A 22,764-nucleotide genomic window follows, 5' to 3' on the forward strand; every position below is an offset into this window, starting at 1 on the left:
ACGAATGCCCAATTTAATTATTTTAATTTCATTATTTATGGTTAAAATAGCAAAGGAAAATTTTGTTGCAACTTCAAAGTAATTTTTTTATTCATATAATATCCAAAATAATGATTTATTCAAGCTTTTTTTTTTTTTTTATTAATTCCCCAATGACAAATTCATCTTCATAAAAGTCATTCGTTTGGTATTTGATTATTATTTATTATTAAGGAAAAATTGGAGGTTTCTTTTAGTAAAAAGGTAAAAGTATTGATCTCAAAGAGTTGATTGGTATTTTGAAAATGAGACAAGTAGATAAGCACAAGAAGTATTTAGGGATCCCAATAATCCCATTGATCAATAGAAGAATAGAGAATTCAATGTTTGGGGCCCTAGCTTCTAACAGACATAGTTTGGAAAAAAATATTAAGGAGGGAAGGAGAAGTTGTTCTCCAAAACAAGGAAAGAAGTTTTGCTTAAAGTGGTAAAAAATTAGAGATTTTTACGATTAAATTTATGCATCGACAAATGTGATAAAAGAAACGTACCAACTAATTTCAACATAGAAAATAATAAAAAGCTTGACCTTTAAGGTAATAGTATTTTACATATAATTTTAAGCATAAACACTAGTAATTATAAAGTTTTACCTATAACCTACGAAGTACTCCATAATATTTTGTATTATTCAAACAAAGACAAATTGGAGTTCAAAAAAAGCAAGGATTTTTCTAAGGTATGCCCTTAAGGTTGTTGAGTTTCTAACGTGTGTCCATGTTTTTTCTAAAAATTACAAGTTGTACCTCCAACTTCAATTGTTTAATCAACCGGTACCCTTTAATGTTATTTGACGTTAATAATTTTAATAAGAAATAATAAGAAGGAGATGAGAAAAAAGAAGAAGAAATACATTGAGAGCTTAACATATCAATGGTTGTTTTAAGTAGAAAGAAGAAAACGTAGATGAGAAAATGGGGGAAAAATGCTTAATGTGAATCCCTTTATATAACTCTAATCCAATTTGAACGTGAAATTTCTCTCCAAAGTGCGTGGGGTAATTCACATTTAACACAACTACTAACGTCGGGTTAACGTAAAATCGAGTTAACGTAAAAGAGTATAATTAGATAATCAACTTAAGTCGGAGGGCACGTCTTGTAATTTTGAAAAAGCACAGGCACACCTTAGAAACTCAATAACCATGGGGCGTAGCTTAGAAACCCCTCTCCCCAAAAAAAGAAGGCAGAAAACAAGAAATCATACTTTTTTATTTCTTCATGTTGAAACTTTCTACTCCATCCATTTTTTAATAAGTGTTCCATGTTAACTTTTTATTCAAGTTAAGCATATACTACATTGTTTTGACCAATGTTTATGCTTTATACCTAAGATTAAATATAGTCATGTGTGTAATGGTTAAATTTGTCTAAATGTGTAGTTTTCGTATATAAAATATCTATAGCTTATACTTATTACTAATTGGATCGGTCAAAATAGAGCACTTATTAAAAGAACGGATGAAGTAATGGTTATCCCCCCCCCCCCCCAAAAAAACAAAAAAAAAAAAATTGTAAATAAAAAAATAATTATCCGACCTGCCGGATTCGAAGCGACCTAAAGATTAGCTGTGTTTACCACTACAGTCTTCCGCTCTGCCAACTGAGCTAAGGTCGGATTGTTGATAAAGTTTGGAGGATAAATTAAATAATGGCTTTTGCAATTTCAAATATAAAAAGCACAAGAAAGATGGTCCACATCTTAAAATAATTTGATTCCCACTAATTTGAAAACTACAAAGAGGTAAAGGTAACCCCCACACTAACTATATACAAAGAGAAAGATGAAAACCCAAAGTTCATGCCTTTTGTTATTATTCCATTTTATAAATAAAACTACAAGCGTCATCTCAACTTGAAACTCATTTTAGTTTCATTAGTTGCGAATGATTCCCATTAGTAAAAGAGGATAGATAATTACCATTTTATAAGCTAAAGAGACCAAACTTCTAATATCACCAATTGATTAGATTTTAATTTAATATGGAATCTTCTTTTGACCTTCGATTTGCCTATGGCATTAGAGTCCGGGTTACTGGCCTTTTGTTAATAATATTATTTTTTTGCTTCCATTTAATATCAATTCATGATTGTTATTAAAATATGGTCGGATACACATATATTAAGAATTTAGTAACCAATTAAATAATCTAGAGGTTTAAAATGCATAATAGTATGAATTAGTACAATGGATAGATAATGTTGCATTGATTAATTTTAGAATTTTTCAAGAGTGGATCATAATTGTTTTTCATTATTACTTCTTGCATTTCTGAATACTAATAACATTTTGTTTAACACACTTGTCACAACAACAACTGATTTTTATGTATTACTAGTAAGAAAACATGGTCAAAATTATTCTTACTTCTTTGCCCTCAGCTCGAGTGCCATGTGTAGAAAGTCAAAATCTATAATCGTGTTTACAAATACTCCGTATTGTTTTGCCATGGATTATCAAGTGTGCATAAGCTCTTTTAGACGTCTTATACTTAAAAGTTTAAACCATGTAGGTACCGAATGTTGGGGTTCCAACCCAATACCCACTCCAGACGGCTTGTACTTTAGAACATGTATGTAAATATCAAATGAGTAAATGTATTAAATTTTAGTTCGCTTGATTAATTATTTCCTTTGACCGGAAAATGCAAATGAGCTAAAACTAAGATGATCTGTTGGGACCAGGATATTGAACCTGACGTGAATCGAACACGCAACCTTCTGATCTGGAGTCAGACGCGCTACCATTGCGCCACAGATCCCCGTTGACTGTTTTACCCTTCGTTTTTTATTTATACTAAGTAAATCTTTCAGTATGGACTAATACGGAATAAAATACCACTCTCATTGAGCAACGATTTTTATCATCTTATGTCATACAAAGTATATAATTGGATATGGTCCAAAGTTTGATCATATTTATGTCTGGATATTAGGAATTGAATTTATTTTCCATTTTCAAAATAATACTGTACAGAGTATGTTTTTACATATAAGCACAGGTTCATATATAGAGGATAATCGAAATGTTGTGGTAGTTTGCTAGTGTCTCGTGTCTAAATAAAAACCCAATATCTTCTCCAACTCTTTTTTTAATACATAATTATCCCCTAAAAACTCGCATCTACAAGAAATTGGGCAGCTTAAGGGAGTGACTTTGATGGAAGTTCTGCAATAAAAAATAATAAAAATAAAATAAAAATCTAGGATTTGATATTGTTGATCTCATTACTCCAATCCATAAATCAGGTATAGATCGAGTTTAAGAAGATCCAAACAAAAGCAGCCTTTTAATGATGTAATTCGTCTTAACTAACTATAAACAATAAGAGCAGATCATTACTGTATTAGCTGAAATTTAAAGTAACAGTTCAAAGCTTAAGAATTCAGAACTTTTAGCAAAATTCTTACATCTGCACATTCTGTGCTTGCTTTGCAGAACAATACAGATGTAATTATGTAAATCATGTAATTCAATTCGGAAGAGTAATTTAAAAGAAAAACTATCAGCAATTGAATTGATGATACAAAACTAGCTTTGCGCGTCTAGTACAAAAACTCTTTCAAAAAAAAAAAAATAACTCCAGTAGAAAATCCAGTAAAGAATAGGTATAAAAAAAAATAAGATAAATAAATTTTAAAAAATGAAAAAAAAATACATGGAAACCAGAAAACCGAAAATTGCAAAATTCATCTGCTTCATTCCTTGTCAAAACAGAAGCAAAAATGGGGGATGAATCAGATAATCCAGATTGCAGCATTATAATATTATAGCCTCTGAATTAGATGTAACGAGGAGCTATAACAAGATATTGTACAGTATACAGGAAAAGTCTCTCAGTCATCAACTTCAGCCTTGATTTCCTTCTGAAGGTCCTCCTTATACTCCTCAAATGATCCAGGAAACGTTCTCACTGTCCCATTATCGACAATCCAGATCTGGCTCCTCTCTTCATCATCACAAACCCGTGAAATCAGCCGAGAATCATGACTAACTAACACAACACCCCCGGTGAATTCATCTAGCGCGTCAGCAAGAGCATCAATACTCTGCATATCCAAGTGATTTGTGGGTTCATCTAACATTAGTATATGGGGCTTTGACATTGATATGGAAGTAAAAACCACCCGAGCTTTTTGACCTCCTGATAATTTTGCTATTGGGCTAAGGTGGTTATGACTAGAAAGCCCAAATTTCCCAAGCTTAGCTCGGACAGCTTCTTGCTTGCTCATCCCTTCTTGGTCAGGGTGTAAACGAAGGAGATATTGAACAGGGTTTTCATCCATTGTTAAAAGATCAACAAAGTGCTGTGAATACCTTCCTATCCTCAGCTTCTGACTCTGCCTCGACTCCCCTTCACTTGGGCTCAAATCACCTGCCAAAAGATTGAGCAGGGTTGATTTGCCAGCACCATTGGGCCCCACTATAGCAACTCGGGTACCCATATCAATACCCACATCAACATTTGAAAGCCTGAAATCAGGTCGGTTAGGGTAGCTAAAACTGACTTCAATGAGCTGAAGTAGTGGAGGAGTGAGCTCAGTGGGTTCTGGGAAGTGAAACTCCACTGTGTAATCTCTCCATTTGCTCGGGGCTTCTTGCACTGCTTCATCTTCATCCACTTTTCCTTTTGATTTTTTCTTAGACACTTCTTTTGCTGCTGCAAACTTTGCTCTCTCTTTCACCTTCTGCTGCTGAGCCTGGTTTCCAGCCCTTTTCGCGGCTTTCAATTGCTTTTCATATACCTCATACTTTTTATTCATCTCTTTTCGACGCTGTTCATATCCACTCTCAAAGTCATCAAAATTACCCCTGTATAAATGAAGCTTCATATCATGAAGATGTATAACCTCATTACAGACAGTGTTGAGGAAGTCACGGTCATGGGAGACAACAATGAGAGTTTTCTTCCACCGGCATAAATACTCTTCTAACCAAAGAACTGCTCTAAGGTCAAGATGGTTGGTTGGTTCATCAAGCAACAGAAGAGTAGGTTGCATAAATAGTGCCCTGGCCAGGGAGATTCTCATTCTCCATCCTCCGCTGAATGACTTGGTAGGGCGTTCCTGCATATCCTTGGTGAACCCTAAACCAGCCAGGATTTTAGATGCCTGAGCCTCAGCGGCATCTGCATCCAACAAATTCAGCTGCTCATATAATTCAGCAAGTCTCTCACCTGCATCATCCTCACCATTATCATCATTGACACCATCCTCCGCAGAAGAAACATTCTGCAAAGATGCAGCCTCTTTCCTCAGTCTCACCAATTCTTCATTGGCTGAAACAACTGCTTCAAGCGCTGATCTGTCATCACCAACTATTTCTTGTTCAACCAGTAAAACATCAATATTTTTAGGCACCGGAATCTTTCTCCAGGCTAAAAGCTTCAAAAGGGTAGACTTCCCCATTCCATTGGGCCCAACCAAACCATACCTTTTTCCATGAGAGATTTTTAATGATGCATTCTTTAAAAGTTCTTTTCCCCGAGCGGAAACTGAAAAGTTCTCAATTGTAATATCTTTGACGTTAGCATCAGCATCATCTCCGCCCTCGAGAACAGAAGCCCGACTTCCAATGACAACAGTGAATGCATCACGATCATCCTTCAAGGCCTCTCTTTTTGCAAGTTCAGCAGCTTGAGCAGCCAGCATGTCTTTTTTCTCTCGTTTCTTCAACTCTTTGTCAGTTATAGAAGCACCAATGATCTTGGATTCTGTCTGCTGCTGTAAAGAGCTTTGCTTCTCATCCAGCTGTCGCTCTTCTTCTAAGCCATAGTAATCATCATCATCATCTGATGGAGGAAGATCTATATCATCAGTATAAGATGAAGCTTGTGCCTTTGGCTTGGGTTTACTCGACACAGATGCCTTTTTTGTTTTCTCTGGCTTTTGATCCATGCTAGCAAGCATTGCTGAAACAGAAAACTTTTCTTTCTTCCCGTCTTTAGAACTAGCTGATTGACCTCTTGAAGTGCCTCCAGCATCATCAGATTTTTTCTTTCCCATTAGAAACAATAGCTGCAGCAAAAAAAAAGGCTAGTCATTAATTTTTATTTTTTATACAAATAACTTCTTGTTCTTTGCCAACAAAAAAGGCTGTATAAACACACAAAATCATCTTATGGTTCGGGTCATATTAAGAGACTAAAGCACATGGAAGGTCTTTGCAACCATTTCAAATATCTTTTCTTCATCACGGCTGAATAAAGTCAAAGTTCCATAGAATTGTGTTATATATAACTTACTTAACTTACTTCAAACACATAAGTACCAATAGGTACCATTCGTACCAATAAATTCAAGCAGCTACAATAGACTCCAATAAATTAAGTTAACCTACGTTAAGATGTGCCAGATTCAGTAACAGAACACACCATTAAGACGTAAGAGTATGTCCCAATCCCAAGAAATACAAGTTTACGCGAGGATAATCTTAAGCCGCCATCCAAGTACAAATTATTTAAGACTCTGATCCTCACTCTGTATAATTTTGGTATAGTTGCATTCTCATTTGGAACCTTCAGCAGGATAATGAAGTCAAACGTTCATAGGTTTTAACCCTCACTCTGTATAATTTTGGTATAGTTGCATTCTCATTTGGAACCTTCAGCAGGATAATGAAGTCAAATGTTCATAGGTTTTAATACAATTCCCAAGAGCACTCATCCACAAACTGAATTCTATTAGAACTAATATGCTTACATTCACTGAAATATTATCCCAAAGATCTAGGACCAAAAGCAGTTATCCATGACCATTGAATAAGTTTCCTCATCTTGAGTTGGAATAAAACCCTAGATTGTAATTCTCCATCATCAGATAAATATGGAAGCACTTCAAATATGCTTTTGTTGGGGGGGGGGGGGGGGGGGTGATGTAGTGTTGGTACTGACAAAAGCAGTCATACTTCACACTACAACTTCCTTAATGAAAAAAAAAATCTTAATAATAACAGGCTTGTTTCATTGACGAAGCTCATCTTACAAAAGTAAACATCTCCTACAGCCCTACCATGATAAAACTGTGAAAAATGTGTTTGATTTGCCCAATGTCACTTGTCTTGCTTCTACGGTTCTAATAGGAGGGGATAATTCTTTTAATACAATACAAGTAATAGAAATTCCCAAGTCTGAATTGATGATGAATGACCGTGATCAGAATGATATCCTCTAAATCATACAGTGAAACAACAAAATTACATCTACTCTCCTGTATTTCAACTCTTAGCATAGCTACAATAGTACAATCCTCAAGACATCATGTAATTACAATTTACCCGCGATTGAACTCCATGAAATGACACCAGCCCTCATTTAACGACTTAAGTCCGAAGATTCCCAACAGATAAATTTAAAGGGATATTCAGAATTTCAGCTCCTTTCGATGGCACAATACACCTACACTGCCACACCACCAAACCTCCTCCAAATGTTCTAAATCTTAAGATTCGTAAATAAATACTCGAACAATAAATCGGATTCAGCTAGTCTTCCTCAACTAAATGTCTAAATATATTTATGATAGAAAAAATTTATCTAGGCCGTCCCTTAGCTAGGGGAAAAGGGGCTACCGCCTCGGCGTGGCAGAAAAGATCCAATGTTTATAGTTCCGTCCAAACATTAAAGGGTTATAAACAAAACCCTGCAATATATTGGCAAGATGGCAACCAAAGTTGATCCAATCATCAAATTAGGCAAGAAATTCACATAAATTTCTTCAGGTTAAGAATATCAACATAAATTGCACATAACAAATTCTAGCATCAAAATCGTTTGTTATAATCTTTCATAACTTTGGAAGCATAATTAATAGTTCAAAAATCAACCTTGAAAGAACCCTAAATTGACTATACTGACAATTGAATTAACGATAAACCCTAGATTGTGAAATTGATATACGATGATTAGTAAAACAAAATAATAATAAAAGAAAGAAAAAAATCTAACCTTGGAAGCTGTTTTCAATGGAGGAGAGAAAGCTCAGAAGCCGCTTCAATGGAGAATTCAGAGTAGGCTTGAATAAAGGGACGACAGAAGGGTGCCGGAGTAAAAGTGGAAAATTTTATTAGAGGAATGTCCAAGACACACATTTAAGTTACTGCTACGAAAATTTTTAAATTTTCATCTAAAAATGTAACCATAACCATTTTTGAACTAATCACTTATTTAATTTTTTTATTTTAAATTATCACCTCTTAAATTAAATAAATGTTCAGATTACTATCCATTTCAAAAACTGATGGATTTTTCGTCTCTGGATCCCATCTAATGCTTATTTTGACCTTTTTGACTGATTCTTTCCCTAATTTTTCTCTTTAAAAACGCTCTCCTAACTTGAATTCACATTTTTCTCTTTGAAATTTGGTAGAATTTGGTTAAGGAAATGTAAATTAAAGTTTAGATAACGTTGTTAAAGAGAAAAATCGGGAAATCAGTCAAAAGGGTCAAAATAAGTGTTAGGAGGGGCCTACAAACGGAAAATCCGCCGGATTTTTTAAATGGGTGGTAATCTGAGCATTTATTTAAAAATTAAACGGGTGGTTATTTCGAAAATGGTTACATTTTTGGGTGGTAATTTAAAAATTAAGGTAATTGTTAATCCATCAAATTATTACTGCAAATAGTATAAAAATTAGGGCTTCTTTTACCACAATTGACAAAATCACTTATTTGTTGTCGTTAATGGGTAAAGGAGAAAGAAATGGGTCGTTTGGTCGCAAAACAAGGTTTCCTAAATTGTACTTGCTGCTAAAATAAACCCACATATTGTTAGAGAGAAGAAGGGTGAAGTGAGCACTACAGTGGTGGGGTGAGCACTAGGGATGTTATCGGGGCGGGTTTTGGCATTCCCATCCCCATCCCCGTGGCGGGTCTGAAATTAATCTCTATCCCCGCCCCGACGGGTCTAACTCCAAAACCATCCCTGCCCCACCCCCACGTGGATATCCATCCCCGTCTCAGCCCCACCTAATCCCCGCCAAATCCCCACCAAATCCATCTATAAACTAAGCCTATCATAACTCATAAAACCAAGCAAATCAAACGAACCAACATTCTTGTAGTTTTAAGCATGCGAAATCTGAACTTAATTTCTAAGTTGATTTGTCAAATTGAATCTCCTCAAGAAAAATGGTAAGGGAAAAAATAATTGGGGAAATTGACCGGGAATTCACATTTCACAGTGGTGGTGACTTGGTGAGAGTGAGTGTCGGCAGCTAGGCGTTTTTACAGAGTACTATTTTTTCTATTTTTTTATTTTAAAACTTTACAAAGTCTTATCTAGCGGAGTTCGTCAGTACTAAGTACTTCATTTTTTTCTTTTTTTCTGTATAATTTTTTTTAATGTACATATGGGTCGGTATGATGCGGGTATGGGATGGGTCAGCGCGGGGCGGGGCGCGGGTATAGTTTAAAATCTACCCCCGCCCCATCACCCATGGCGGGTATGGATTTTAGATCCATCCCCGCCCCGCGACCCGCCAAAGCTAGACCATCCCCGCCCCACTGACATCCCTAGTGAGCACTAGAATTGTGAAAAAAAATAAAAATAAATACCCTAGTTTACCTTTCAATTGATTCGATTTGGGGAGGTTTAATTTGCCCTAATTTTTCTTTCAATTGATGTGAGGATATTTGCCCTAGAGGGAAAATTAGGGAGCTAAGAAAAAGGTTGGAAAATTAGCCAACAACAGGATGCAAGTAGAGAAAATGAGGAGTCAACACATAAAACCTTGAGTCAATGCCGGAAAAGAGAGGAGAGGTTTATCTAACAAAAAAAGTGATCGTGGTGGTTTTTTTTTAACAAAAATCCTTTTAAAAGGTTTTTTCTTGCAAAATGAGACATTTAAAAGTTTTTTTTTTTGACAAATTTTCCTTATATATAACCGTTTTCTTAAGTCTTAATATGCAACCAACCTTTCACTAGATATTCATTTGAAAGCAGAGAGATCATGGATTTAGTCAACCGTTCTTTTTTGTTGTACATTATTAATGCCCATAAACGGACAAGTATGATTGTCAAGTGATTATTAATCCTTGAGTAGAAAATTCATACTCCGTATAACATATATATTTTAGATAAATTGTTTTATTTTAAAATTCAATAAACAACCCGGGCATCGCAAGGAGTACAAAACTAGTTTCATTAAATAAAGTTATACGACATATATAATTGACAATTAACGATAATGAAAACATAATTAACAAAATCAAATAAGAATTAATCTGAGAAGGACTAAGGGCTTGTTCACATTTACTGAACTGAACTGAAATGATTGGAGCTAAACTGAAATGAACTGAAGTGAGTTGAAATGAATACTTTATGAGAGAAGAAAATTAAGAGCTGAACTAAACTGATTGGAGCTGAAGTGAAATGAAATTAAGTTGAAGTGAACAGGCCCTAAGAATTCAAATACATAAATATAACACTTTGGCACATTCTCGATTTGTTGTCTCATATAATTTTTTGAGTGGATCCGTCACTGCTCAAAGAGGAGTGTGACTAAATAGTGATCCGTGCTAATACCAAAATGTATCAACTAAAAAAACGGAGGTAGTATATGTTTAGTCAAAGCACGAGAGCCGCTAACATGACACATTGACTCGCCCGACCCAGCCCGTACCCAGCATCAGAATAATCATCAAGCCTTACAACATTACTGAGTTTATTATCCCCATCTATAATGGACGATCTTCCTCCTCCCTCCAAATTCACAAAAACCAAAATTGAATTCCAGACTTCTTTCTTAGATGAGTGAGATTTTAAATTAAAGTGTTACGAAATTACAACCCAGATTTTTTTTTTTCTGCAAAAATGGGAGTTACTTCAGTGATCAACAATGGTGTCCAAACAATTCCTCTTAATTTCAATAAGGGTTTCTCTACTAGAATTTCATCTTCCATTTCTTTGTCTTCTACTCACTTTTTGCATCCTAAATCTCTTCTTCTTCGCTCAGGTAATTCTCTCTTAAGTTTCGTTTTCGATGTTTCGATTTAATTTGATGATTTTGTTTAATTTGATTGATTTTGATGTAGTGAATTCCCAGCAAACGCATAGTTTATCAGTTGTTTATGCCAAGAGTACTAAAGAGGAAGATAGTATTTCCACTACCTCAGGTACCTTATATAAGTATAATTTCTATTGATTACTGTAATTGATTGCTCTTATACAAGTATAATTGCGGTATAAATTACAATTATACAAGTATGATTGCTGTAAATGATTACCTTATACTAGTATAATTTCTATTAATTATTGTAATTGATTGTTCTTTATGTTCGATCTCGAATAATTTCATTTGAAGTGGGGAATTGTGACCATGATTATTTAAAATTTTGATATAGCTTCAATATTTTAAATTTTTGTAATTTTAATCATACGTGATTAAAGATATTGTTGTTCAATGATATCCATTTGAAATTGTTAAAAAAGTCAAATGGGGTCAACATTAAAGAACGAGGGAATACTAGCCTAAATTTTAGGAGGCCGAAAAAGATACTTGAAGGGGTCAAGCATTAACCTAGACATTAGCATGTACTCATGGACTGTCCTTTGGAATAAAGTATAAATTGATTACCAATATAGTGGCATTATTGTTATTTGTTATCACAATGATTCAATTTTGATGTACATTGTAGTTTAAGACAAATTAGAATTTGATCTTTGTTAACGGAACACAAGAAGGGATGTGGTATTGTCATTGAGTTCCCGGGCATCCATCCAATGCATTCTTTTCGACTTGCTTGTTATTGCATGTGACATAATTATTGCCTTTCTGGGTATGTGGGATTGGCATCGACTATTTGTAGTTGTTTGCTGTCACCATAATTCATCCATAGAGCAACTATGTATACTTATGATCTACTCCCTCTATCTACAAATAATCATATTGTATTCCTATGTACGTTTCAACATAATATCATCTTGTATAGTTGTATTCTTAAGTAACAAAACCTACCCTAAAAGCTTCCATTCAAGCCACAGGTCAGCTTGAGCTTCTTTCACTTTCTCTTCTTCCATATTCAGCGGACAAACAGTAGCCACATGCTTGCCTGAAAATCATTTGAGAGATGTTTTTGTATCTTGAGTCACTCAAAGCAATTAAATATAATTTGAGGCTTTTCACTTAGAAAGGTTTTAAAAGGTCAAATACTCCCTTTTAATGTACATGTTAGTGGTCTCACAAAACACTAACCAAGATTAATTGCTGATCATGTTGCTGCTCTAAATACAGTTTTGCTGTTAATTAAAACTGCATTTTGTTTCTTTATCCATCAACTTCTTCCCTTTGCCAACACAAGACAATCATATCTCAAATTCTTTCAAAGTCTCTACTTCTGGTTTTTTTTTTTTCCTTGTTATTTTAAAATCCTTGCTGTGATACTTTCAGTTACCAAGAATAGATTATCTGACAGAAAATAATATGGAAATATATGTAGAAAGATGATGGTCTACTTGTAAAATTTGCAGAGTGGAAGAGAAAGGTGAGAGGGAGAGTTGCATGATGATGGGAATGGTAGTATTAATTTGGAGTCCCCTCTTCTCCTCCCTCCCCTCAATCTTGATGCTATAGTTTAGCTTATCATTTCATTTTATTTTGACGAGTTCAAAAGTCTTTTGAATCTTCAATGGTATTGGTAGTTTGACATTTTGAGTATCTATACAAAAGTGGAAAAGTCTTTGGACTATTAGGCGTCCTTTTTTTTTCATGTAAATGAAGTAGCTTGTTGCTTGAATGACATGCAGAACAGGATGGAGATAGTACTCAGTCATATCCCAGTAGTAATGATAGGAAGTCTCATCTGTCAGCTTCTGCAGGCAGTGCAATAAAAGAAAAGGATGATAAAGGAAGCTATATGTCATCTGTTCGAAATGTTGCCTTGTGTGTGAGTATCTTTAAAAGTATTTTTTACTTTTTCCCCCTTGTTTACTTTCACTTATGTTAAACAATGTAGTCAATCATCTTATCAGGTAAGCACATCAGTGGCATTTGGTATCGGTGTGGGATTCACAGAAGGAGTTGGCAAAGCTACAGAATTTTTTGCTGGGTATGATACTGTAATTTCATTTTGTCAAATCTGTACAAATTAAATGCATAAATATGTGCCAATACCCGGTAACTGCATGGCTTTGCTTTTTGTCTTGTACTACATGTCTCATATGAATACAAATGGAATGAGTGATCCATACTGCCATAAAAAATAAGTATGCTGAATTTACTCAATTTAGTGCTGGTGCTGCTTACAGAACTCGACGGCTTGCCAAATTGGAGAATCATATCTGATGATTTTGATCTTGATGATTTTTCATTTTACTGTTTGGATGGTAAATAGGATAAGAGAGTGTTTATTAGTTGTTGCTTCATATTTAATTTTTGTTTCAAAGACACTGTTACTTAAATCCTTAGCCTCCTCTATATCTTTCCTCTTGCTGTTCTTGTTTCCTTCATTCATATTTAGTCTGTGGGATTCTTTCAAAATGAAATTTCAGAATTATTTATGTTACCGTCCTCTCCCAGAAAATAGATATAACTTGCTTGGTTGGTTCCCAGAAAATAGTACATCTGTAGGGTATGGCAACAGATGAACAATTTTTTGTTCCTCTATTTCTAAGAGGTTTTGAGAATTGCTTATGTAATGAGAGCAAGTTACACTTAACATGTACATTCAAGCTCAATAATCTCAAAGCCATGCATGTATTTAGGCAACAAATCTAATACTATGTGAATTTTTTTGGAAGTTCAAAGTTATTGTATACTTGTATAAGGTTTAAGGTCTTTGGAAATAGTTGGGCTGCAACTTCTAAAGAAGTCATGAATGAATTAGGAAAGTGAGCTGAAACCTAAAGTGAGGATATTTACGTTTGAAAATCAAAATTAAATAATGATATACTTACAAATCATCATTACCAACTTTCAAGGGCCACTATTGGTATAAAAGTTGTCACTTGTGACTAATGAGTATAAAACTTTGGCATAGCTATTTAAAATTTAATATTAAGTGCCTTTTTGATGTTGAAAATTATTATGTCTCCCATTTAACAGTTGAATAGAGGAATTATATTTATTAGAATTTTGTAAATTCAGTAAGGTTACATGGATCCATGAATAGTATTAAATACTAACTATGGACAGCATGGAGTATTTGGTTGTTACACGCTAAAATGCAAGGATAGCTTTCACAAAATGGAGTTGAGGAAACTTACTGATTCAATTTAGATCTTCATTATCTTGGTTTGTTCATTGTAGGTTAATTTGTGGGGTTTGCATCAGATTGCGCTCACTAATTTAACTCGTTTTTCTGAGCTAATCTTTGTGCTCCTTGCAGCAAATTTATGCTTATTGTTATTGGTGGATTGGGGGTAGATGTATGGTGAAACATGTGGAAACAGTGGTGGTGCCTGGCAAAAACACATGGAAATATGGTTGGGTTTGTGTGCAGTTGATTTTTTTTTTTTTTGAAATTGTGTGGAGTTGATTACTTGGCTTGTGCATGAATTAAAATTGGGTTCTAACCAGGATTTTGTAGTTCTCATTGGATTTAGGAGGGACAAGTTAACAACAACTAATCATGCCATAGCTAAATAAGAATTTCCTAATTCTCAGATATAAGTGAAACTCGATTGGTCTTATTAAATTATGTTACTTAGTTACTTACTCTCCTAACTTTCAGCATGGAGTAGTGGCAGCTTATACTTATACGTGTTGTAGTAGGATACAAAGACATGTTTATACTTCTAACTATAAGGAACTACAAAGACATGTTTTCGTAAGAAGTTTTTAACAGTAGTAGGTTATTGTCATCACTACTAAAAGACCGACAAGTCAAACTTCATCTATTTTCAGTCATTTTTCTTGTTGTGCATCTGAATCATTAAATATGTTGTGCTAGATGAGCTAATAAAACAATTCTCATTCATTAGTGTTCTCATGCATCCTCTTTGTTCTTCAATTCTTACCTAAATCAATTGACATGAGGTTGTGGTAGCTTGACTTATCGTATTTGTCTGGAGTTTGAGTAGTGATGGATTCGAGAAAAAGGGGAATTCTTATTCAATTATGGTTGTGATGGCAGAAAAGGAAAGATATAATATACTCAATGATAGTCAGAGCTTCATAATTGACTAAACTTTAATGTAGAAATAACTACTGCCTGTGTCCTAGGACAGCTACATATGTTTTATTTATTTTTTATTTATTTATTTTTTTTAAGAAAAAATGGAGGATACATACTACCTCCGTTACAGGTTATGTGCAACGATTTGACATAAAGCAGAGAGGGAAATTGTCTAATCGTTGCACATAACCTGTAACGGAGGTAGTATTTGTATTGTATGGCATCTCTGTCCTCTTTACTATACACATTTGCTGTTGTACTTTGTGAATCTTCATCAGTATGACGAGAGTCATTTTCAGGTACCTGTTGGAGCAAAGTCTTTCTGTGGACAATCTATTTGTCTTTGTTTTAGTTTTCAAGTACTTCAAAGTCCCAATTATGTACCAGGTATGGCTTATCTGCTAATTGTGATCTGTAGGTTATGTCAGTTAAAATCATTGTGACAATTCTGCTGTAGAACTTGTATTACCTCTCTAACTGAAAGATAGACTTTTAGGGGAATTTTTCTTTACTTGTTTCAATGTCTTATCTTTTTTTGTGGTGTTGTCTAGAATCGTGTTCTTTCTTATGGGATCGCTGGGGCCATTGTATTCCGATTTACACTGATACTTCTTGGGACAGCCACGCTTCAGGTTGACTCTTCATCGTTTTATGGTTTTTTCTACAATCCTTTGAAACTTCACTTGCTGTTGACAGTGTTTTAACTTGTACATTTTGTTTTGCTCTGATAGAGGTTTGAAGTCGTGAACCTTCTACTAGCAGCAATACTCCTGTATTCCTCATTTAAGGTAACATTACTCTAAACCATAGGGCCACTTTTATCTGTATAAGATGCAAACTTTTAAATTTATAATTGATAGTTTAGCAAAAACTAAGAGGCACTGGCCATATTATACTCTGTTGTTAGAATAGTATATAAGTACCTGCATATTATATTCTATTGGCAGTTCTCCCTTTCTTAGATGAGCATGTATAGATGCCTTGCATATGTTGTGGTTTTTTAACTCATCATTAAGAAATTCAACATATAGCTTTTTATTCTATAATTTCCTTTGTTACTGTTGCCCATGTGATTGGGTATATATGGTTGCAGTCTTTCAAAGAACTGTCATCTCTTGGTCTTTTCATAGTCCTGTACACAAAGTACTTAGTACAAATCAAATTTAATTATTTTCACTGGTCATTACCCAATAATAATTGAAATAACAGGGAAAACTCGCAATTAGCTGATATTAATAGTTTAAGACAACTAAAACATTAAAGAATCCTTGCTTAAAGCCTGTCCTGGATGCTAAATTAAGGCAAACTTGCAGTACTTTGAGTAGGCTGTGGCAGTGTTACCTGGTCCGTGCTTCATACTATGGCTTAAATTGCTCCTCTTACTTAGGTTCTGCTTATATTTGTCTTCTAATTTTTCCCCAGCTGGCTTAAGAAGTTCTTTCTGCTTTATATTTGTTCTTACTTTGCACAAAATTTTCATTCTGATACCCCCTTTTTTTTTTTTTTTTTTTGGGTGTACCCTTTTCCGCATATCGAAAATAGTTATTTACCGCTGAAGAAGAAGATGAAGACTTGTCGGACAATTTTATTGTGAAGACTTGCCAGAAAGTAATTCCTGTCACAGGTAACAGTTGTTCTATGTATATTTGACATTTAGTTTTTATCAATCATTCAGCTGAGCTCACGAGGACGTGTCCAATAATATTGTCTGGTTATGGCTCCCTTTTGTGATACTATACTGTTCTACTTAAAAAAGAAAGTGCCCTGAACTTTCAAGCTTAATCTTGTCTTCTAAGTGTACGAACCATGTATCAAGATAAGTATACTTAAGTTTTGAAGATCAGAGGAATAGGCAATCTTGTCTACTACTATTTTAGATTATAGTATCATACATATAAATCTTTAAGAAAAAATTCGGGGGTGGGGAGTGTTACTTATTTATCAGATTGAGAAGCTCTTTTCCTTGAAATATCTGATAGGACGAATAAAAATTATTGTGAAGTTGATTAAAAGTAGGCCTGGCTTCAAAGATTTTATTGTATGAGCAGTGGCAACAAGAGTTCTGTTCATGAGTTTGTTGATGAGAAATTATTTTACCAACATAACGCCGTTATTTTTAGTTTCTCTTGTATATGAAATAGATAAATGGAATCGATTGAGTTGTTGTTAGCTTTCACTTAATGACATGTAGTTTTGAATGGATTATAATTGCTCTTAATGAATCATAAATAATGATGCATGTACTACAAATTCTGTAATCTTTTAAAGGATCCTAAGTTGTTTGGATTCCTAGTCTTAGTAGGGTTACAATTCATGTCAGGCTCTATTATGTATAGAAACTATGTTTGTTGGCAATACTAACAGATATGGGCCTAAAATTGACAAGTTATCTTAAACAAAAGTCGTTGAAACTGAAACTGAAACAGATAAGGATGTTGATCATTAGATGTTTGCACGAGCTGCTAGTTAGAATGTAGAAGTGGCTGTTTAAGTCGCTTAAATTAAAGAAATTTCTCTTGTTTAATTGAAATTGTCAGGAAAATTCAGATAACATAGTTAAGTCTCGTGAAATGAGTTACCAAACAGACTTAAAATCTTATTAAGAAAATCATAATTGTAAGCCTGTAAGGCTGATGATAATAGTTTATACTTTGCTGTCATGATTTGTTGTCCAAAATCTCATTTCTCATCATTTGAACTTTGCAGCTAGGTATGATGGCAATCGGTTTTTCACAATCGACAATGGTGTCTGGAAGGTCAGTCACCAATGAAAATTGTTAGTTAATTTCTTTATCCATGGAAGCTTATACTGAGCACATCAATCAAATTGAAGTGTGCCAACAGTTACATGATTTTTTGGTATGTCGTTGTTATGGGTTTCATCATGTAATGCTATTTCTCTTAAACCTCTTCACGTCCATAGAGAAACATTGAAAAGGAAAACAGTACCCCCATCATTAGTCAGGTAAAATGGATCATTCATTGGACCAGGCAGTCAAGTTTGTCATATAAAAAATTGAGTCATTGCACTTGTCATGTCTCTTTATCCATGTCATCTCTCCATTAAACATGTAATTAGCTATTTAAGGGGTTTGTGTTTGGAAAAAAACTATAGGGTTAATCTTTTTTATTATCTCTTAATAATCCCAACTTTGAGGGAACTCTTCTGAAAATAATTCCAACAGTTTGTGAATTTAATATAGTTCACAGACCATCCCCTTGCTTATATGCCTAGATTTAATTGAGATATGATCACGTGTTCATGGTGGTGGCGGTGTCAAATAGGAGAGAGGATGGTGAAGGTGGTGTTTGTAGAATAACATGGGAGAGTGAAGAGAGGAGGGTGTTGTTAGTGGGGGTGGAGAGTTATAGAGGAGAGAGTAAGGAGAGTATGGTGGTGGATTGGTGGTAGATAGTGAGAAGAGACAAAAAAGAGAGAGTATAAAAAATGATATATACCGTAAATTAATTTATAACTGAAAATTCAACACCGTCAAAATCCTAGACTGTTTTAAAAAGAGCTTCCCTAAAGTGTGTATATGAGTAACACAGAGTAGAGCTTTATTTCAAGACTCGCCAAGCTATGTAACAAATTGTTCTTTCCATTTTGCTCTTTATTTTGATAAGATGACCAATTTATTTTTAAATCAGTTATTTTCTTTTATTTATCTTGCTGTTTGAACAGATTTCTGCCCATCACTTCACCTTATATTTTGTTCTGATGACTTGATAATTAGTAAAAAATTTCCTAATCAATGTGTGCACATATGTTTCCTTTGGTGTCTCTATCTTGTATTGTTACAGTAATTGTACATTTGTACTTGGCTTCTAACAGGCATAAAACATTTTGGGCAGGCCACACCTTTACTCCTCACTGTAGCAGTTATTGAATTGAGTGATATTGCATTTGCTGTAAGTTTTCTTTTATCTCTTGGCTTTAAATTTCATATAAACTTCATGGTTAAGTATGCTTAGATCATGAACAAATTAATCAGTATTTTGTTTGCCTATATCTATTACACGCAGGTCGACTCAATACCAGCTGTGTTTGGTGTAACACGAGATCCTTTCATAGTATTTTCATCCAATCTCTTTGCTATCTTAGGTGATATTTTGTTTTCAGTCCTTCACTAGTTCAGTAATTAAGCTAAACCAACAATTTATTGGTGTTAGTTTTCTAGACAAAACATTGAATATTCCACTTACTATGCTCACTATGCTGGTGAAAATTTGAATGTACTGTTTAGGTATCACTTACTGGTTCTTCTTCATTATTATATGAAACATGAGAATCTTATCCGTGGAGTATTATACTATCTTGGTGGCAGAACATTTTGTTGGAACATAAACATTGTGATAGCATAATGGAAGAAGTAATATTAACTTGAAACTAAAGACATTAAAAATTTTCTGCTACACTTTTAACTTGGAATGCTTAAGAAGCACATTTAGTGCTGAACACCTGATGATATATAGATATAGTCTTGGCTTAGATTATGTTTCCTTGGTTACCACCTATTTTAACAACGTTAGTCTAAGGTTTTGAGGTATGTGTGTGTCTGTCTGTTAGAATGGTAACTAGAGTTGCAACTATGGTGCTGGTCCTGCTGGAAGCTATGTCTGAATAAATCAAACCTTTCTATTAGACTCTAAGTGACAGAATAATCATTTCCAAAGTGAGAAAATTATCTATAGCTTTTAAGTCCGAAGACTACGAACCTAAATGGACAAAAAAAATAGGTAGTCATTGGACTACATAATCTGAGATAATTTTTGAACTTATAAATGAATGAGTCAAAAGCTTCTTCAAGCCCAGCCAAGGGAATGGAAAAAAAAGATGCTAATTAAAAATTTGGGCTCAGGGTGGACAAAGAAAGAGACGTTTCTTGATATTTTGATTGAACTAAAATTAAGGAAAATATACAGGGATAGGAAATTTTGGCTGAGAGAAGAGGAACACAAACTAGGTTTAAAAGATAATACAAAGTAGATAATTTCTCTGAAACTTTATTTGACCATAAAATAATGGAAATTTTAGAAAATAACACCACAAAAAACACACGATTTTAATCATAACACCACCAAAAAAAAAACTTTTACTATAACACCACCAAAAATCCCAAAATTTTGCTTTTACCGCCGCTTAGTGGATGCCGTCCAAAAAACCGTTTGTAGGCCCCAGCAAATACACGTGTCACTTTTTATCTTTTTAATTTATTTTTGTGGTGTTATTTTCTAAAATTTCCTAAAATAAATGCAATGCAAAGATCCAAGTGTATTGAGTGGCTAACATTTTTAATTTATTTTATAATTATAAAGTAGTAGTATGACTGATGCTTCTAATTTTAATACAGGTTTAAGATCGCTATATACTCTTATTTCTGAAAGCATGGCCAATTTGGAGTACCTGCAGGTGAATTAACTTTCCTGTCATCAGTAGACCTGTTTTATTGTGAATTATACAGACTTATGTTTTGCTGTTTTAGTAATCTGCTGCATGTTGATAACCATAATGCTTTTTCATTAGGGAAATAAAATACTAAAAAACCGATGAAGGCTTGGAACAAAATATGTCAACTCAAAAGGAATTCAAAGTATTCTTTCACCTTTTGTGCAGTTTGAATAATGTTTGCCAATAGAAATGCGGTCTATGGATATATCATTAGTAGTAATTAAAGGGTACTATTGGCTTGGTTTCTACTTCATATGTATTTCTATTTCCCTGGATATTTTCATTGTTTGTTGCTTTCCCCTCCGTGGCTCCAAGCTCCTGTGGAGCATCATCTTCTTTTCTTTTATTTTTTATTTGGGAGGGAGTCATTCCCTATGACTATCTAAAATACTAATTAACGCTACAATTTCTTTTGTTCAGCCCTCCATAGCTGTTGTACTAGGCTTCATTGGGCTGAAGATGATCCTTGATTACTTTGGTGGGTGTTTTAACACTAATGTCTCCTGGTTTTTATTATTTGTCTATGTTTATTGTTTGATCAGGAATGGTTTAATTTCTCTCTCTTACTTTTCTTTTCTTTCAGGGTTCCATGTCGGAACAGAAGTATCTCTTGGTTTTGTGGCTACAAGCCTTTCCACCGGTGTGCTTCTGAGTTTGATTAAAAAGCCTGAGTAACTGAAGTGATAAGGGAGTATGGCTCCATTGTAAGCATTCATGTCATTTGCATCTTTTTTTTCTTTCATACGTCACTATTGTTTTTAGGACCTTTCTTTACAGATCCATGAGCAAAAAATATCACTGCTAAGATTGCGAACTTTTTCTTGGGGGATTTAATAAATTTTTTAGTTGCATTCTATAATATAAACCTAAATTTAGCTGCTCAAGTCCCAATCTCCCTATTTTTCGTCTAAGGAAATGAGATGGTCACCTTACTCATTCCCAGCTTTTTTGGCTAACAGGAAGCACTGTCCTCGTCAGAACTTTTGGCTGGTCATTCGTCCACTCGTCCAGTAGAGGGATCATATCAGGCATTTTGTAGGTGAAGCTGCAGTTCATGAAAATTCTTGGTGTCATCTTGTATAGTTGTATGTATGCAGGGAAAGCTGTGATGGTATAGCGAGTGTTGCTTCACTCTCCCATCCCCCCCCCCCCCCCCCCCTCCGTATTTTCTTGCCCCCAATCCATGTTTCAGGGGGGCGAGGTGTAATTGTATCTTCTCTATCTCAGACTTGGTTTAGCCTTGGCACAATGAGCATTGACTGACTAACATCAGTATAATTCTGCTCTTTCAAACTTATCTAGTTTATAGTGAGCAGTGACCTCATTTTTTCTGTATATGTTTTTGCCTTCCGATGATCATAAACTGATATAGGCTTACCTTGAATTCATGAGATATCTTTTGCCATTTTTGTATTTAAATCCAATAACCTCTAATTAAAAAAATTTCTACATGTATACTTCGTGTTAATAAACATGGTATATGTTTAGGCAAATCTCAATAAGGACATTTAAGAATTTGCTAGGTTTGAGGGGTAATAACAATCATTCTACCAATAGCATATGAAATAACTAAGAACGATAATGAATCAACAAGTAATCAATAAGTAGGCAGTAAATATTCGATTATATAAAGAAGATGAGTTTAGAGATACAATACTGAGTAAAGACAGGCCTCCTTGTTCAGTAGAGAAACAGTTCCGTAGACAAAAGTAGAGTAATTTTATTATATTTAGGTGTATGCGTGTGTACATGAATGCTAAAAATGTCTAATTATGCTTATTTATACCTAGGGATCTCTAGGGTTTACAAATATCTTCAGAATATATTTGAAATGGGGAAGATCTTGATTTATCTTCTTCCCTGTTCTGTAGGTGTATCTTTGGCAAGTATCTCCTTGATTGATATGTATGATGCTGCTTTCTTTGTTTACTTCAATCAAGCCGTTTTGCATATTCTTGCTGATTTATTGGTCTTGGATTGATGCCCTAGATGCAATGGGTCGTGTGATAATACGGGCCCAACAATTGCCCCTAATTTTTATTTTCAAGTATTTGGAAGTGAAAATTACTTAAAAAGCCGTTGGGAGGATTTTGAATTTTTCAGAAATTACTTCAACGGTTAGCAAAATAGGAAACGTGATAGCAGTTTTAAGGCAACTTCC

The 22,764-nt window shown here is 34.4% G+C and overlaps 1 protein-coding gene, 1 non-coding gene and 1 pseudogene across 3 annotated transcripts; 1 reads left to right on the top strand and 2 right to left on the bottom strand.

The window, feature by feature from the left end:
- Nucleotides 1-2,728: 2,728 nt before the first annotated feature.
- On the bottom strand, nucleotides 2,729-2,800 carry TRNAW-CCA (transfer RNA tryptophan (anticodon CCA)). Its single transcript has one exon. It is a non-coding gene; the product is annotated as a tRNA-Trp (tRNA).
- A 724-nt stretch (nucleotides 2,801-3,524) lies between these two features.
- On the bottom strand, nucleotides 3,525-8,116 carry LOC145558702 (ABC transporter F family member 4 pseudogene; annotated as a pseudogene). The gene is made up of 2 exons (XR_014092607.1): nucleotides 7,985-8,116; nucleotides 3,525-6,056 (listed from the first exon to the last, which is right to left on the bottom strand). The product of XR_014092607.1 is annotated as an ABC transporter F family member 4 pseudogene (transcript).
- Nucleotides 8,117-10,666: 2,550 nt separating this feature from the next.
- Nucleotides 10,667-21,938, top strand: LOC145558703 (thylakoid membrane protein TERC, chloroplastic-like). The gene is made up of 15 exons (XM_081620018.1): nucleotides 10,667-10,992; nucleotides 11,072-11,152; nucleotides 12,783-12,922; nucleotides 13,008-13,084; nucleotides 15,451-15,538; nucleotides 15,703-15,783; nucleotides 15,883-15,939; nucleotides 16,694-16,775; nucleotides 17,858-17,907; nucleotides 19,007-19,063; nucleotides 19,178-19,256; nucleotides 20,506-20,564; nucleotides 21,024-21,081; nucleotides 21,187-21,307; nucleotides 21,563-21,938. The coding sequence occupies exons 1-14, from the start codon at nucleotides 10,851-10,853 to the stop codon at nucleotides 21,276-21,278; spliced, it is 1,143 nt and encodes a 380-aa protein (XP_081476144.1). The 5' UTR covers nucleotides 10,667-10,850; the 3' UTR covers nucleotides 21,279-21,307; nucleotides 21,563-21,938.
- Nucleotides 21,939-22,764: the final 826 nt, after the last annotated feature.

The sequence above is a fragment of the Chenopodium album genome, chromosome 9 (genome assembly GCF_948465745.1).
Source record: "Chenopodium album chromosome 9, dcCheAlbu1.1, whole genome shotgun sequence".
NCBI lineage: Eukaryota > Viridiplantae > Streptophyta > Magnoliopsida > Caryophyllales > Amaranthaceae > Chenopodium > Chenopodium album.